Source organism: Taurulus bubalis (genome assembly GCF_910589615.1).
Source record: "Taurulus bubalis genome assembly, chromosome: 20".
NCBI classification, from domain to species: Eukaryota; Metazoa; Chordata; class Actinopteri; order Perciformes; family Cottidae; genus Taurulus; species Taurulus bubalis.
This window is the reverse complement of record NC_136608.1, coordinates 4870550-4889095: the sequence shown is the minus strand read 5'-3', so window position 1 is coordinate 4889095 and position 18546 is coordinate 4870550. Positions and strand designations below refer to the sequence as shown.

The 18546-nt window shown below is 43.3% G+C and overlaps 1 protein-coding gene across 1 annotated transcript in view; it reads right to left on the bottom strand.

Annotated features, from left to right (window-relative positions):
• The window catches only part of camk1da (calcium/calmodulin-dependent protein kinase 1Da), a gene marked incomplete at both ends in the record, with an annotated part of 41014 nt that overhangs the window by 6429 nt on the left and 16039 nt on the right, over positions 1-18546 (bottom strand). Inside the window, 4 exons of the mRNA XM_079236440.1 lie at positions 851-977; positions 1290-1428; positions 12625-12699; positions 15262-15393. Coding sequence (XP_079092566.1) covers positions 851-977; positions 1290-1428; positions 12625-12699; positions 15262-15393 — 473 coding nt within the window. The remainder of the gene's footprint in view (positions 1-850; positions 978-1289; positions 1429-12624; positions 12700-15261; positions 15394-18546) is intronic.

Here is an 18546-nt window from a genome sequence, read left to right as displayed (position 1 = left end):
GAGAGAGAGAGAGAGAGAGAGAGAGAGCAACACAAGGATCCCATTATTTAAAGTAAAAGTGTATGTGTGTGTTTCATAGATTCTAGGATTAGGAAAATACAGAAAAGCAGATGGACAGAAACTATAAATAAATATTGATCTGTCACACAACATGAACAACAGCTGGCTTCAGTAAAGATGGCCTGATGGGGGCGCTGAAAAATACATTCATAATTCATAAAAGTTCAACCAAATATACTTAAGACTGTTACTGATGTATCTGTCTGTCCTCCTATGACAGATTTGTTTGTGACAGAGAGCGTGCGCTTGTCTGCCAGAACAACCAGTGTGTTTGTGTTCCGACATGAGTGTGTGTGTGCTGTCAACCCGGAACATCTGTCTCTTATAAGACACACACACACACACACACACACACAAACACAGTGTACCAGATCACAGCGAAGCAGTAAAGACGATGCAGGAAACATAAACGCTGTCGGATGCAAACAACATGCACTCTTTGAATTTCTCATGCGTGTTGTTGGATCAACGCCTGCAGAAATCAAAGGAGACGGCTCAGTTTGTATTTACACCAACATGAAGCGGCATGACGAGAGATACACGCGTGTGCCAGCTGTGACCTCCACTGCCTGACATCCAGGACCCATTGTTTCAAAATTCACCAAGAGTTTCAAGTGGCAAATTGTGGAAAGCTCAACGACAGACGTAGCAATGACTAAGGAGCAAACTGTTTATTACCTCTTCATGAAAGATTTTAAACTGTTTCCTGGATGCTAAAGTTTGATGAGTTTTTTTGAGGGGAGAAGACGACTACAGACTGCTGGAGGCCAGGAAAGACTGGCTAACTTACCCACATATCCCGGCGTGCCGCACGCAGTGGACATGACGTCACCACTGCCCTCCATCTTGGAGAGACCAAAGTCGCTGATCATGATCTTGGACTCGTCTTGGGGATTAAAATACAGCAAGTTCTCTGGCTGGAGGACGGAGAGAAAAAGAGAGAGAGGATACAAGTGGCTTTATGCCATGTTTGTGGCTTTCACTTTCTTTTTTAAATCCATGGTGATGTGGTTAGAGAGACACAACCCTCTTTTATGGAGGCCGCTAGGACCAAATCCCCACTCTTCTAACAGCCGGCATGCGCACCGCTGACCCACAATGCATTGCATGTGCCGAGCTACAGCCCTCATTGCTGCAGTAAATCATTGGCTGTCAAATAAGAACAAACCGCTCGAGTGGTGTAAAATACGGGAGGTGTGTATGAGTCTGTGTGTGTGTGTGTGTGTTACCTTCAGGTCTCGGTGGACGATGCCCATCTTGTGCAGGTAGTTCACAGCATCCAGGACTTGTCGGATCAGCGTGCTCGCATCCTTCTCCGTGTAGAAACCCTTTTCCACAATTCGGTCGAACAGCTCGCCGCCGGACACCCTGAGGAAAGCCAAGGAGATTGTGTGTGTGTGTGTCAGTGGATGTTTGTTGAAAAATAAACACTGGCAGGCATGCATGCACACATGGCAGTGACCGGTGAAAGGCTGGGGTGTGAGTGTGTGTGGGGTGTGTGTGTTGCTGGGTCAAGATTTCTGGTAATTTATGAGCTGTGGATGTTTCCAGCCAAGAGCGTGTGGAAGCTGTGAGCCTTCCACACACACACACACACACACACACACACACACACACACACACACACACACACACACACACACACACACAGACAGACAGAACTCATATACCTTGCAGTGTTTAGCATATTTGTAACATGTTCATGTTATTTTTGCAAAGTGCGATAAAAGTTGGAAAAAGCATCCTCTCATATTCCTGGAAAGCAAAGCAGGGGCTGTAAGAAAAAAAAAGTTTTTTGATTGGTAGTTCACAAGCAAATATGAACCTAGTCAGTACTTTATTTAATTTGCAAAGAGATGCAGATCCAACTGCTCTGATTGCATGAGAAAGTACACGTTTAGACTCATATTGTACGTCTATGGTGGTGTGTTTTCTTTAAATTAGATTAGAAAGAAAATCTGAAATTCACACCTTTTGTTTAATTTGTTATGTAAACCCCGTTCTTGAAAGGAGTCAAAGCTCCTGCCAAGTTGATAAAACATAATATAACTTACAGTGTGGCTCTCTGCACGCAGACAGAATGGAACCCATCAATGCTGGTAAAATAAAAACTCTCATTTGACCCCAGAGGAGAGAATAACAAAAAATAAAATAACACATTTCAAGGTTCAACCCCTATGGCAGATTCTTTCAATATTTAGTGTGAAGTTTTATGACTCCAGACCACATGAAATGACTTGTTCAGGTGCACACAGATGGGACCGCTCATCAAGTACAGACGCACAGCGCCCCCTGCTGGAGGATAATCCTGCTTCACCTCATCTAATCTACACGTTTGGTTGTTATTGTGGAGCAAAATGTGCCGCCAGCAACACAGTAGCAGTATTTGTAATGTTACCAGTAGTAATATAAATGGTAGTAGTACCCAAACAACCTTGTAGTATTCTCTATATACTGCATGTCTGTACTTTGTGTATTAAAGCATAATGAAGACATACGCACACGTACACTAACATACACTGGTGGCCACAAATGTGCACATAAACACCACAGGCACACAAAAATGCACAAAGGCAAACGCGTGCACGCACACACACACACAGTTGCACAGCGTATCTGTGGGGCGTCGTCACGGCGACAGATCAGATTAGAGCCTGTGCAAGTTAAACTCTAATGAAGTTTCTGGAGAGAAAAAAAAAAAAAGAGATTAGAATTAATTGCTAATCCTCTGACTCTTCAAAGAGGGCAGCGACATGTTCGGTTTCAGAGGCAGTCATTTCTGGGAATGACAGGAAAGGGCCAAACACATACACACATATATGCGCACACACACACACACACACACACACACACACACACACACAGCAAAAGGGGAGCTCAGCCATCAGGCTGCATGGTTGCATAAGCGTTTGCATAAGGAGACCATGGCAATCAGACAGGAGCACCCACACAAGAGCACACATGAGCGCAGACACAGACACACACACACACACACACACACACACACACACACACACACACACACACGAACATATTAAAACAAGCGACAAACATGCAAGGTCACCATCAAAGTTAAACACGTACGAGTACAACCCCTAAACACTATGTCACACACATACACGCTAAATATCAAAACATCCAATATTTGGAGGTCAAAGGTCACAGCATCCATATAATATATTCGTGACCCGGCCAAAATCGCACCCTATTTATTAAGGAGCACTATAGTTACCGTTCGCTATCCAAAGTCTGAGTGTAAAATGTGTGTCCAGCATCGTGGCATCAATGCATGTGCAATGCCAATTCTGTTAACAATCCCACAATGCATTGTGTCTCATTTTGTAGATGAGTGTGGTATTATTCTTAGTCTGAAGGAGGGCTCTTTCACATGGCGCCATTTTGTAATCTTACTACCGTCTTAACATCGCAAGCCTTTTCATCCTGCCAAAAAGAGAGAAGGTTTTAAGCTGTTCAAAGCTGTTATTAGGTTGTAATCATTTTTCCGGAGAGAAAGTCAACATTTAGATTGGAGGCTGGAAATTCCCGTTGATGTTTTTGGAAATGTGAGGATCTGCTGGCTGTATATAAAGCGCATGTCGACAATGTTTTTGTGGTTACTCTCAATACCAAAAGGAGAAGACACAGCTCTCCAATGCCTGTTTCAACCATCGGCTGTGAAAAACTAAATAAAGTTTAGTGTCCATCTATTTAGCTCGCAGCTAGCTTGCTATGCTATCAGACAAACAGGTTTAATTCGCTCTCTAAATGAACTAGCGTACATTTCAACTCTGTGCAGACCTTTGTCAACCTACAGTTATTCCCAGTCACCGATGGCTGATGGATGTGGTTCTGTAAAACCTCCCGATTTTTTGTTTCTCACTGAATGCTCCCAAATATCGCTCATTGCTGACAACGCTAACGGCGCTAAACCGGAGGGATGGTTTACAAATGTGTTCGGACCAAGCAGTGAAAAGAAAAATTGTGAATAAAGTGAATAGATCTCGACACTTTCTAAAGTTAGAAAACCTTCTCAGAAAACAATAAAATGAAGTATCAAATTAATTAAATCCTTATTTTCCAGCGTGAAACCCACATTTGTTTTGTTGCTGTGACCCTTGCAGGGCCTCCACACCCTGTGTCCATCCACACTGGTGTTTCCACTGATTAAAGCTCCTCTGAGAGCTTTCAGTGGACGCGGTGGTTCCCGCCACTCGCTGGTCGGGGTTTCAATTCGGGACAGAGTTCAGAACACGAGCGGGATGTAAACAAAAGCCGCTGTGTGTAATTGTCTTATTTACGCCTGTGCTTTCCCTTCGGACATGTCGACATGTCCACACTGATCCCTCTTCAACCTGAGAGGAGTCTAATTACCTGGAATAAGTGGAAACAGCTGGGCTTTAAATCACCGTGTACATTACGAGTTCAGCACTTTTCCATTTTCACTCATCTGATTCTGGGGGTGAGAGTCGTCCATGTTTTACAGCGACGGATGAATTTTCAGGTATACACACTCCCCCCCACCCCCAAGACGACTGCTGCCAGTTTCCTTTTCTCATTCCCTTTTTCTTTTTTTAAACCGTCCCTACATCCATCTCTCCTCCGTCAGCTCATCTGTCTATAGGCAGGCGGCCGCATCGCTGTCTCAAGGCGACGGGTGTGTATCAGCATCATGGCTGACAGGAAGCCTTTTTCAAGCGTTTTCAAGCGTGTGTGTGTGTGTTTGTGTGTGTGTTACATGCTGTTCTCCGTAGCAGAGATGAAGAGCCATTACAGTCGAGGGACCTGACTAACTAATCACAGCTGCCCTACTGTTTCAAAGACTTCTTTTCTGCTTTTCTTTGATCCACACAAACACTTATCACTTAATGACTCTGGTTTCCAAAATTGCATGTTCATTTAGAGGACAGGATTTTTCTAAAATGACAAGACGGTTTGATCCTTTTGTCAAGATGTAATTTCACCAAAACAAAATCAATACATGAAGATGTGAAGTACTGCCCAGAAGCTGCTTTAGGTTTCCTGTGATGCACGAAAACAAAAGGAGAGGCAGCAAATAAAAAATTAACTACATCATAAGAATAAATTAAAGCTGCTCGCAGCTGTGACTGAGCCCTCGCTTCCAGCACGTCGGGGACGCCGGCGGGACGCCTGCGGGACGCCTGCGGGTCGCCGGCTCTCCCGGCCTCGAACATCCGCCTGGCAGGCGAACGTTCTCGGACGGACGAGCCGGCGACCCTTCGGCTTACCCCGACGTGCTGGAAGCGAGGGCTCAGTCACAGCTGTATATATATATATATATATATATATATATATATACACACACACATATATATATATATAGATACACACATATATATACATACACACACACATATATATTATATATACATATATATCAGGGCTGTCAAAGCTTTTTTCACCGAGGGCCACAAACAGAAAAATATATGAAAGTCTGGGCTACTCAGGTGAGGTATATGGCCAAATGAATCAAATGAGGTCAATTATGCATATATATATATATATATATATATATATATATATATATATATATATATATATATATATATATATATATACGTATATATATATATATATATATATATATATATATATATACGTATATATATATATATATTAAAGAATCACATCAGAGGAAATTTGGCCTTTTGGGCCTTTTCCAAGCTCCAGTAGAAGTCGGTAGGGAGAGAAACTGAAGCTGGTTCTTCAGAGATTCATCACTGCATCTCCATCAGTTCTAGTTCAGACTCTCTTCACTTCTTCTGCGTCATCAGGAAGGGAGTCGAGAACAACTTGAATTCTTTCTCAATGGCAGAAAGATCTGGGAAGCGCAGACTGAGTTCTGTCATTTGATGTGATGACAGACACATATTTCCTCTTTTTCACAGAAAGGTTGACCTCTGGAAAATGGAATACATGTATATATATTTTATACATGTAAATATGTATATAAATATATATAAAAGATACAAATATGTATTAAAAGTGATCAAAAGCTTGAGGTTTCATGGAACAGCGTGGAAGTGGTGTGACGACTGTTTCAAATGGTTCGTGATCATGCAGCAAGCTGTTGTAACTCAACTGTACTTTGTCAAAACTGCTCCAAAGTTAACATGCTTTATGAGAGGCATGGCTTGAAGACATCTGCATGCCAATATGAACTCATAGTCAGAGCGCCACCTACTGGTAAGCTATGGCAATTTGAACTAGAAATGAACGAAGAAAATGAAATTAGCCGACTTCTGGTACGGTTTAGAGCATGGTCCCAAGAGAGTTATTTGTAAGTGTATATGTGGTACATACGCCCATCAAATGTTGTATGTCTATGTTGAACGTACTGCGAGGGCTGCTTTGTTGAATTTAGTTGAATTTTCTCCTGAGAAGTCCATTGGTCTTTTTCTTCTGAACACAATGAGATACAAACAAGCTTTTGATATATTCGCATGAAATTGAACCATTAATGATCCACAGAGAATTTTGTACAAATTGAACCCAGCGTTTAGGAAGATTTGGGAATAAAATTGTTTTTCACAAAATTAAAAATAGTTGAAATTCTAAGTCGGCGGAGTTTAATACGACCACGTACTTTTTGTAGAGCAGACACAACCGGACATGTGTGCCAAATTTCAGGTCAAAAACTGTGGGCTATCACATCTCACAGGTTGTCAAAAAAAAACATGTTTTTTAGGGGGCGCTATCTGACTTCCTGTACGGTTTAGAGCATGGTCCCAAGAGAGTTATCTTTAAGTTTACATGTGTTACATATGGCTACCAGGTTTCATACATGTAGGTCAACCGAAGCGCTGGGGCTGCTTAATTGAATATTTGTAGGGGGCCAAAAGTGCCATTTTGAGTCATTCAAATCACATCAGGTAACTACATCTTTGCTTTTAAATGTGTGTGCCAAGTTTAGTTACGTGTCGAGCATGCTTAGTCCCTCAAAAGTGACTTTGTTGTTGACCGCGAAGGATGGGTCGCCACGGCAACAGCGTTTCACGAAACATCAAACGCTTTGTGGGCTGGGGTCATGAAAGTCTTATGTTTGTATAGAAGTAATTGGAAGTTGATCTGATTGACCGACTAAGAGAAGCAAGCCAAAGTATAGAAATATTTACTTCCTGTTGCCATTAGGTGGCGCTATGACTCTAATTAAAAATTAGACTGCACATGTCTTCAGGCCTGGAGGCTGATCAAACATGTGAAACCTGGAAAGGATCTTATCATGTGGAGTCGAGTTACATCGGTTTATTCGGTCATGGCGAAGGATCGAACTTCTGCGATGGACCGACGCTACGCCGTTCAACGGATCCTTACAATCTTCAAGGTGATGCATTATCAATGTCTTAAGTCTGTTCGGACGCATTTTGACAGGGATCTGAATAATCTGTGAGGAGCACGGTGTACAAGTAGAAAACATGTAACTTCCTGTTGCCTTTAGGTGGCGCTATGACTAGGATTAAAAATGATCATATGGATGTCTTCAGGGTCAAGAGGTCATGGCATATGAGAAATATGGAGTAGATTCCATCATGTACGGCCGAGTTAAAACAACTTCCATTTCCATGGAAAATGGTGTCTTTTTGCCGCTGCTCTGCGCTCACATAGTTCGATATTTTAATAATCCTGAAATAACTTTTCCCTGCAAAGGTCTCAACATCATATTGCCTGAATGTGAAATCAATCGTGTTTAATCTCTAGGAGGAGTTCATCAGAATACAACGCCTGAAAACAAGGAAAAGGCCAAAATTGAGCGGTTCACTGCAGCGCCCTCTAGTGTCTGAATATTATGAAACAATTTGGGTATGTTAAGGGACACGATGTTGACATATGCTACAAAGTTTGTGAAGATAGGCCAAGTAATTAGGAAGTTATGTGTATTGACATATTGAGCCACGCCCCTAAGAGGTTAATTGGTTAATAACTTCTGAACGCAATGAGATATCAACACGGTTGACAATACCGTTTGATCACATTGAGCCACTGATGATCCACAGGAAATTTCGTAAGAAATGGACCCAGCGTTTAGGAGGAATGGGCAAAAATGTGTTTTTTTTACAAAATTCAAAATGGCGGAAAATCTAATTAGGCGCATTTTAATTTCACAGATGAGTTTTTTGTAGAGCAGTCCCACCCGGACATGTGTGCAAAATTTCAAGTCAATCGGTCAAAGTTTGCAAAAAGGGTGGGCTTTCACAACTAAAGGGGGCGCTATAGAGACATTTTCGCAGACTTTTGGCCGACACCCAAATTATATTAAAATGTTCGCCGAGTCGGATGGGTGTGCGAATTTTGAAGAATTTAGGTTCATCCCAAGCACCTCTTTTCCCTGCGCATTGGTGAAGAATAATAAATAAACATTCGAATAACAATAGGTCCTCGACTCTGACTACGTCAGTGCTCGGGCCCTAAAAATGGTACCCCAGGTCTATGTTATTGCCACGTGTCTAAGGTCACCTCTCTGTTCCTTTCTAAAGGTCAGAAGCTGCACACTTGTTATTTACTTTCTGCACCACATATGCGTTCATCTTTTTGCTAATATGCCTTTCACAACACAAGCGGTATCGATATGAAGCCCACGTTGCTCTCGGTCGCATCGATCCTCATAGCGCCAGCGACGGATTGGCTCCTGGAGGTTACGCAAGACGGGCAGTGATGAACGGGAGCGAAGGAAGCGCTGTCAGACTGCATCGATCCACTCCGCATTTACACCTGTATTATTATTTTACTCCTTGTTGTGTGCTGAAACCCCTCCCTCCCCCTCCCGGACGTCCTGGTAAATGAACACAATTAAACCAAACGAGGTTCCTTATTACTGGTATTATTGGTCTGGAAAGGCCTGGCTCTCTGCTCCACGTTTAGGTTTAGCGAGGCCCTGAAGACAGATTGCTGTCACCAGCGACACAGATTTCTTTGTGTTTCAGCGGATCCGTTGACGGATCTGCTGTGTGCAGAACAGCCTGCAGCACTGAGGCCAGATGAAAAGAGAGCCTGAACCGCTCTCTCTTCTGATGCTTTCACTCTGAGCCTTCTATATTTTAACAATTTTTTCCACAGAGAAGCACGTCTCTCTCTCTCTCTTTTTCTCTCTCTCTGAACACGAGACAATGCTGAATCTCAAAAGAGCACCGTGGAAATGTTAAGAAGTGTTATAATATTAATTGTAACAGTCACAAGGGTCATTCAAAAAGCTTTTCTACACAAGAAACAAATATATCACACAAACAACTGCACGACTAATCTCCCAGGATGATAATGCCACCTGCTGCGATTCTCAAGGTCCCAATGAAATGCTATTAAGCGGGTGTTAACGTTGACCCTGTAACTATGCCAACCGACCCATAATCCATGAAGAGATGGAACCTGAAAGACAAAAAAAAAGATTGGGAAAAAGAAAAAGGCAATTCAAGTGACCAGGTGAAAGGCTGGAGGTGATGGAAATAAGGTGTGAGAGGGGAGGAAAGGACGCAATGAAGTGAAGCAGAGAGCAGATGGCGTGAGAGGAGAGAAGCAGGGATGGGGGGGGGTTGCTGTTACTGTCTCTGTCTCGCTTTATTAGAAAAGGAAAGTGTCTTTTTCACCCGAACACGAAGTGAAAGCATTAAAAAATGAGGCAGCATGTTGAGATGACGCTTAAGTCTGAACACCTGTGCTACAGGAGGAAGGACTTCAACTTCATTGCTGCCCAGAGACAGAAACTGATGTTTTTGGTAAAGCTTTCTCTCCTTTAGTGACGAGATTCTATTTCTTAAACTTGGATCCAATTGAAAAAGCCTCACTTGTCGGTGGTTCTCTTTAGTAAAGCCTCTACCTGATTGAGCTGCCAAGTTAGGACTGAATAGTGACCGTCCCTTTCTCCTCACGTCACCCAGATCACTCGACAAGCAGCTGCCGGCCAGCCAACACAAGTGCCGTTAATTGGTTTATTCACAAAAGCTTGACGATATTGAAGGTCAGCGGCTTAGTCGGAGTAAAACCTCTGACTGCGGCCGAGCCAGCAGAGGATTTCAGGTGACGCAACGCACTTCTCAGCAGGCGTGTTGGAGGAACCTCAGCTCCGTGAAAGGCTGAATTTAAACGATTAACCTATGTGCTTACTGCTCAATTATTCAGGTATCATCACAATTTTGGCTCACTTGATCCACTGCATATCAAATTGAGAACAGCTAACCACCAGGGGGGAACACAATGTTTTGGCTTCACTTTTGGTGAACTGGCATGCCGCTGTGGACGTCGTCATCGTGACATCATCGTGACGTCATCCACTGGATTGAAGGCTTGAGTTTGGAGATTTCACCGTCGCCATCTTATTGTTTTTTTTGCAGCCAGTGAAGGGAAGTTACCATATATGGAATCCAATGAGTCACACAAAGACGGCGTAAGCGACCTGTCAATCACAGTAAGCCCGCCCTAAAGCACATTCCTCTTTATGGTCTATTTGACTTGAAATGGAACATCATTTACTAAATAAACATCACGCTGTGTTGAAGAAAACTTGAAACTAGAGATTGAGACATAAACTCACGTTCACACTGTTTACTGAGGGAATAAATAAAGAGAAGTCATTTTCTCATAGACTTTTATACATTCTGACTTCTTTTTGCAGCACATTAGCAGGAAACGTAACACAACATGGAAGTAAAAGTAGTGCTCCCTTTATTGAAATGAGCACAAAAAAATGATTTTCCTAAAAAACTATGAATGATCACGATAAACAATATCGATTCATTACAATGATCATTTTGGGTTTCCTTCCTGATAATTCCTTCAGTCATCCATTATCATTATTGCCAGCTTGTTAGCTCGCTACGGATGAAAGTTTGCCCAGAAATGTTTTAATTACAGAAAGTCATTTTGGACTAATGAAGCAATAAACTGCAACACTGCTCAATTATTAAAAAAACACACTGTTTTGCTGCTCCGGCTTAATTTGGTCTGGTGTAGCTTACGGTCGCTAACATTAGCTGATGTCACACAGACAGCGCTGTACACATCTATAGAGACATTTCATTAATATTTCTTTAAGCCTTATGTGTGCAGCCAAAGCACGGAAGCTTTCTTTAAATGAAATCCTTTAGCATGGATTGAAAATGTCACCGCTGCCGATCACAAATACCATTAAATACTGGTGATGTCACAGTAACCTATATATATATATAAGAGCCAAATCTTATCAAGCTATTACCAAGCATGATGCAGCTACAGCAGAAAAACCTGTTAAAGCTGCAGTAGCTCTTCATCTCCAACACTGTGCCTCCGAACACGAACGTGTTTCCCTCCATCTGTTGTTCACTGTCAGCCTTTGGAGCCTTTAGCCTTTAGCTCGTCTTTTATTTCACAATACATCATGCAGTGTTTTCTGGAAACATTTGGTACCTTTAAAACCATCCTGATCCATCATCAAAAATATAAAAAATACATCAATTCTCCTTCAGCCTAAGACGATCACCCATTTCTATTGATTATGACAGACAGCTGCTTGCTGAACTCCAGAAGTAGAGCACAGAAATGCAATGAACCAGTTCAATCTAAAAAAGTCAATTCATCTGGTTTAATATAATTTAAAAGTAAAATATTAGTTTTACTTAAGAGCTTATTCCCTGAATCAAAACTAGAAAGTATCAGCTTTGACTGGAGCTAACGTAGCTAACGTAGAAGGATCCCCCCGTATGGGAGGCCAACAAGAAAATGCGTAAACAACGAGCTGTGAACGCCCCTGTTGTGTAATCCGCAGCCATGACCTCCACCTGAACTTGACTGAAATGTTTCCAGCACAAGAGCCAAACAGACCGACTTCTCCTCTTACGTAAGCGGCAGTAACCTTGCAGAGGAGGTTAGTGGGGCACCCATGGGTGAACCACGCACCCGCTGCTCCCCCCTGCAGCTGACCATCAAAGCGGAGATGTTACCGATGTATTCTGTGTTGTGTGTGTGTGTGTGTGTGTGTGTGGGAGGACGGGTGGGCTGTTTGTGCGTGTGTGAAATGTTGTCGTCTCAGTGGAGCTGTCATTGAAGTGAGTGTGTGTGTGTGTGTGTGTGTGCGTGTGTGTGCGCGTGTGTGTGTGGTGACGGGTGGGCGGACAGAAGAATAAGATTAAACGCTGGAGAAAGACAGAGATGGAGAATTATGAATCTCTGGCTCATTTGTATGTAGTGTTTCATTTGTCATTTCATTCTGTATTCAATAGAGATGTTTGCTCTTGTGGTTTTTCTCCGGAACGGTCTCATGTTCCTATTTGTAAAAATGAAATATCACCAAAAATAAAACACACACAATAAACAGAGACGTTTATATGTTTGACAAAGAAATCTAAAAGGATGAAGGAGGACTGAATTGCTTTCTTTCACCAGTGATCCCTCGCCTCAAAATGTAACAATCCCAACACTATGATGTGTGTGTGGAGTCTAGTGTGGGTCCATCGCCAACAACGTCCTGAAATCCTGCACTTCCCACAATGCAGGTGGATAGCATACGTCCAACCTGAGTCAGGTTTAGTAGAACTACAGTGATCAACAGTCCCAAAACCTCAAGTAAGAGAAAGAACTCACAGCTGCATGATCAGGTAGAGGTGGTCCGGACTCTCGTAGATGTCCTCCAGCGCCACGATGTTCTCATGCTTGATCCTGCAAAGCAAAGACAGACCATCGGCGTTTTATTTCAACGCTGCAGCACATCTTACGTCACACAAAAACCCATCAACAGAACCCCGATGAAGCTCATGTGATATGATTGAAAGCTCCAAAACAGCTACTAAATGGTCCTTGAGGTGATTCTGTTGTGTTCTGTCGACATCTGAAGATGAAATTGAGCATTCACTGCGTTCCCTGCTGCATAGTATGTGGGTTTAGTTTCTTGAGAAATGCCAGGATGTACATCAGATCGTATTCAGTTGAACGTTCTGGAGAAACAGTCAGTAAATTGTGAACAGTAGGTGTACTGTGAATTGAAAGGTTTTTGCAAAAACTACTTTCGCACAAAAGGGAAAGATTTTGACCCAACGGGACTCGAACCGACAACCTTGCGCGCTCACGGTGGGCCATTTTGTCCCGAAACCCTTTTCATCTTCTGCTCACCTCTCTGCTCATCTCTGTCAGTTCGCTCCTGGTTTCTCCATGGTTACGGCTCTGTGAAGAGGGTGTTTCCATCCTCCTGTCTGTGTGTGTGTGTGTGTGTGTGTGTGTGTGTCTGTGTGTGTGTGTGTGGGCGTACATTCGTTATCCTAACATCTCATACCTTGTAGAAACGTCGATTGATTTTGTGTGCGGGTTAATCATCTTTTGCATCGTGAACAGAGGCAATTCCCCCTGGTCTCTCTCTATCTCTCTTACACTCACATATAAATACTCACACAGACACACACACATACAAACACACACACACACATAGGAATGCACAGCAGGTGCGCAGGTGAACATCTAACACTTATTATGGAGCGTGCGACCTTTGCGACGGCAGGCAGACGATGAACCGCGGAGCAGAGACGTGACTCATACACACAGACACAGGCTGCGTGCAGGTTGATAAAGGAATGGTGTGTGTGTGTGTGTGTGTGTGTGTGTGTGTGTGTGTGTGTGTGTGTGTGTGTGTGTGTGTGTGTGTGTGTGTGTGTGTGTGTGTGCGTGTGCGTGTGTGTATTGAAGCCCTGCCTGACATAATGAAGAGAGTATAATGGCAGAGGAGAGCCAGGAAGCATTCAGAAGAACCCACATTACACATTACCGGCTTTATGCTGCTGCCAGTTGTTCTCATTCATGGATTTCTCCTGCATGCTGAAGGAAGTCACGTGGGACGCTTTATATTTGCTTTTTAATCTTTTGAAATGTAGCACGGAACAAAGCTCAGTAAGTTAGATGAAATGAGAGTGGAGTAATTGTTAGGTAATTGATTAATTATTATATTATTATATACGGGAATCAGAGCATCAATATGGCAGCAAACGACTATTTGCGATGTAAAGATACAGAGAATGAAGAGAATGAGCAGCTTTAAGTCATTTATCAAGTAAAATTGACAAAAAATCTCTAAATGTGATATCTAGATTAGATGGACAGTTGGAAGAAAAAATAATTTTGACTATGGGGGCTATACTTAAAAAGAAATTGAAAATATAATAATAATCAAATAAATACATTATATATAAATACTGTGTATATATATATATATACACACATATATATACACACATATATATGTGTATGTATATATATATATATATATATATAATAACTATTGTAATCCCTATAGTTTTGAGACCACTGACTATTTTTGTAACTCCGGCTGGGACACTCCCTGGAAATGTTGCACCATGGGAAATCAAGCTGAAATGTCAACTATGAGGCTGAGGATGATGCTGCAGCCGTTGACCTACTAGAATACAGGTGGCATTGCTTGCGTTTACCTTCCTCCAAATAAAATAAAAAACTACATTTCTGGAAAATGTCTTGATTTTTTCCCACAATTCTTTCCCTCATCTCGAGGGAGAACGTCGCCACTCAGCCGGATTTGTGTGAAGTCACCAGCTTTCCCCTCCAAAGCCGACCCGGTATCTCAGTGACGGAGACTGCCAGTGTGCTCACTTGTGTGTTTGCAGTGATGACACTCATTTGTCTCAATGAATGTCCACATCTCTCTCTTGATTACTGGAGGCAATTTCCATTTTCTCTAATGTTACACATAGCGGCCGAACGAACACATTTATTGCATCTAATAGAATAATAGAAACCCGGCAGTTTGACATTTCTGTGTAATCAAGTGTGTGTAAAAAGGAAGTCCTTTCTTCTTCTAAGGGTACACTTCGCCTCCTTGCTGTTATTATACAATATACTAGCCCTGATGGGTCCAGTCACGAATATCTAAATATAATCCTTTTTAATGTGTTTAATGCTCGTGTGTGTGATGCTCAGGAATGTTTCGTCACGGTGTCTCCCAACGCCGAGGGCAGAGAGACCCACTTCTCCTTTGCGTGCAGAATTAAGCATCCAAACCGGAGTTCACGGCAGGATTCTCCTGCTTGATGACAGACAGGGGCTTCGGTCGTGATGTGTGTGTGTGTGTGTGTGTGTGGTAGGTGGGCTCCGGATCGTGACCTGGGGGCGGAGGAAAGTGGAAGAGAGAGGAGATGCACAGTTGCCCCGGTAACCGGGAATTAGGGGAGGCTTTTTGCGTGCGAGCGTGGCGGCACTCACTTCCTCAGCACGGCGATCTCGTTCTCGATGCTGCTCTCCTTCCCCTTCAGAGCCTTCTTGGGGATGCACTTCACCGCGAACATCCGGCCGGTCAGCTTCTCCTGGGCCAGGACCACCTCCGAAAACGCTCCTCTGTGAACACATTTAGAAACAGAGAGGAGTCACATTCATGATCATTCGTGCCGGTTTTCAGTGGATTTTCACCGTGGGGTCAGGAGAGTGTACACAAACAAAAGTTTGGGATCACCTAGAAATGTCCTTATTTTTCAAAGAAAAGCACTGTTTTTTTCAATGAAGATAACATTAAATTAATCAGAAATACACTATACATTGTTAATGTGGTAAATGACTATTCTATGTGGAAACGTCTGGTTTTTAATGAAATATCTACATAGGTGTATAGAGGCCCATTTCCAGCAACTATCACTCAGTGTTCTAATGGTACATTGTGTTAGGTCATCGCCTTAGAAGACTAATGGATGATTAGAAAACCCTTGTGCAATTATGTTAGCACAGCTTAAAACAGTTATGCTGGTGAGAAGCTATAAAATTGGCCTTCCTTTGAGCTAGTTGAGTATCTGGAGCATCACATTTGTGGGTTCTATTATTCTCTCAAAATGGCCAGAAAAAGATAACTTCCATGTGAAAGTCGCCAGTCTGTTCTTGTTCTTAGAAATGAAGATTATTCCATGAAAGAAATTGCAAAGAAACTGAAAATGTGTCTGGGTGACCCCAAACCTTTGAACGGTCGTGTACCTTTAAACTCTGGCATCTTATTGGTTACTTAGGTTCTATCTCATTGTCAGATTAAACCGAGCAAACCAAAGGGGAAAACAATCAAATTGAATTGGAATGAATTCAGTCATTTTGCCTTTGAGACCTCATTGACAGCAGATACAGGTATCTGATCTTAACAAGCAGAAAATTGCACTGCGACGATAACGGGATTGGATCTGCCGAGTGTAACATTAGCAATCGTTTTTACTCATTCACTTAGAACGACTGCCACGGTTGGGAAATCATTTCTAATTTTTGGGTTTCTCGCGTCATAAAGACGGACGCTCCTCAACCATGAATCACTGCGACAATATTAGGCGAAACGGTCTCTCGGTTCTTGTATGAGCGAGTGTGTGTGTGTGTGTGTGTGTGTGTGTGTGTGTGTGTGTGTGTGTGTGTGTGTGTGTGTGTGTGTGTGTGTGTGTGTGCCGGGGGAGACAAGCGGGGCGATGAATGAAGATGAGCTTATTGAGAGTTAATCTGCCTGAACCGCGCGTCGACTCCTGTGACGATCTGCCATCAGCATCACTGACGTCGCATTAGGGGGAAACAAACATCTCTCTATTGTTACCTCGCCGCTTCTCGCCGCTCATCTCTTCCTGTGCAAATATTCAGGAAACCTGCGGCCCGACACAAATCTGGATTTATAACGTCCTAAGCCGATGTCGATGTCTTTGTTCTCCCTCCGTAAATAGAGCTAACGTCCGAAGTCATTAGCGCTAGATGCACGGTAACGTCGACTTTATGACCACGAGACGGCTCTTTTCAGGCCCGGAGGAACAACCTTGGGAGGTTTTTGTGGCTAACGAGTTAGCGACACATCCAGCAGACACGGAGCAACGTTAGCATTCATTCGGAGTCACGCTTGTGGCCCTATAATGAAAGGAAGTCCAGTTACTCGTCTTTTCGCTCCGTTTGGTTCTCCACTAACTCTTGAGGGAAACTGTCGATATAAAAGTACACTGTCTACTGTTGTGGTCAATAAAACCAAACCGTTAGCTGAAGTGTGCAACCTGAAACACTGAAAACTGGGTTCACACGACAAGCGGCAAATCAAGAGGCCACAAGTCCTTTTCAGTGGGAGCCGGTGACACGAAGCTACAAATTGACGCCCGACACTCAAACGGAATGGCGAAGCGTCAACCAATCATATGCGTTTGGTTTCACCGTTTCCAGTCCCCTAACCCTTTTTACCCACCACTGTTCCGCTCCGTCAAAAAAATGGGATTACAAGAGGAATGTGTTCTCGCCGCTAACCAGTTCTCAGCGCTATTTAACGTCATAACCACGCTAACGAGCGCTTCTGCAACACAATGATGTAGCGGCTACGCTTGGCCAAAGTGTGAACGTGGCATCATGGTGCTCCCGCCCGCTTCAGATGCACTTTGTGTCTCCTGCTAATTAGCTGATGTTAGCATTATAACAAGCAACGCTAAAACGGTACCCACAGCTGATACAGCTGCTAAACTTCAGCGTTTTAGCATGTTAGCATGCTGAAGTTTAACATTTAGCTCAAGGGAGCTGTTAGCCTTCGGCTTGCTAATCTGTTCCCTTTTGCAATACACTGTGAATCTTTTCTTTGAAATGGTGTTTTAAAAATAAAAACTGTTCTTGGACTTATCACAAGAAAGAAGGGGAAAGGTGGCAAAAGCAGTGTATAGGTGTATAGGAAGGAATCTGCAACTGCACTACACCAATGGGAGCAATAAAAATAAAGAAAAAGGTGTGTTTTGATATCGCTCTAGTAACATTATTCTCTTGATTTAACATTTCACACGATTATCTGTCAAACCCTACATGAACTTCAGTCAAAACTCAATTCATGAATTTACTTCCGTCTCTCCATCTTACGCGCCTCCCTGCATGGAAAACGAGTCTCGCATCAGGTCATCACACCTTCGCCCTGCCTCTCCGATGTTTCCAATCTCATTGTTGCGTTCGGGTGTATTTCGGTGTGTGTGTGTGTGTGTGTGTGTGTTTGAGCTGGACGTGTGTCTAAACACCCTCATTCCGGCGGACAGAGGGTGTTGTGAATGAGCTCTCGATCACATCGATACGCTCTGCTGTGCGGCGAGCCCTCGAGCCCTTGAGAGGAGGAGCCCATTTGACGAGCCTCAAGTACACCAGCGTGCCGTCGCAGTTGCCGGTTTGTTGCCGATCTCTTCTGAGGTGCTTGCTCTTGGTGTTTTTTCTCACGCCTCTTAGCGAGAATCTCGCTCTCTTCTCACCTTCACTTCCTCCTCCTCCTCCGCTCATCCTCTTTGTGTTTCTCACCTCACTCTCCACGCGTCTTTTACAGTGATAACTGATCACATTGTCAGTTGCCTCCCCCACACCACCGGTGATCAAGGTGGACCGTTCGGCACACCAATCAGATCACTGCGTTTGCCGCACACACACACAACACACACAGCACACACCTGCTGGCGTTGATAACGGCTGCTGTGGGTTTTCGGTGACGTCAAAGCCAGACAAAACAAGTGGGCTTTGTGTTTGCACTGTTGCCTC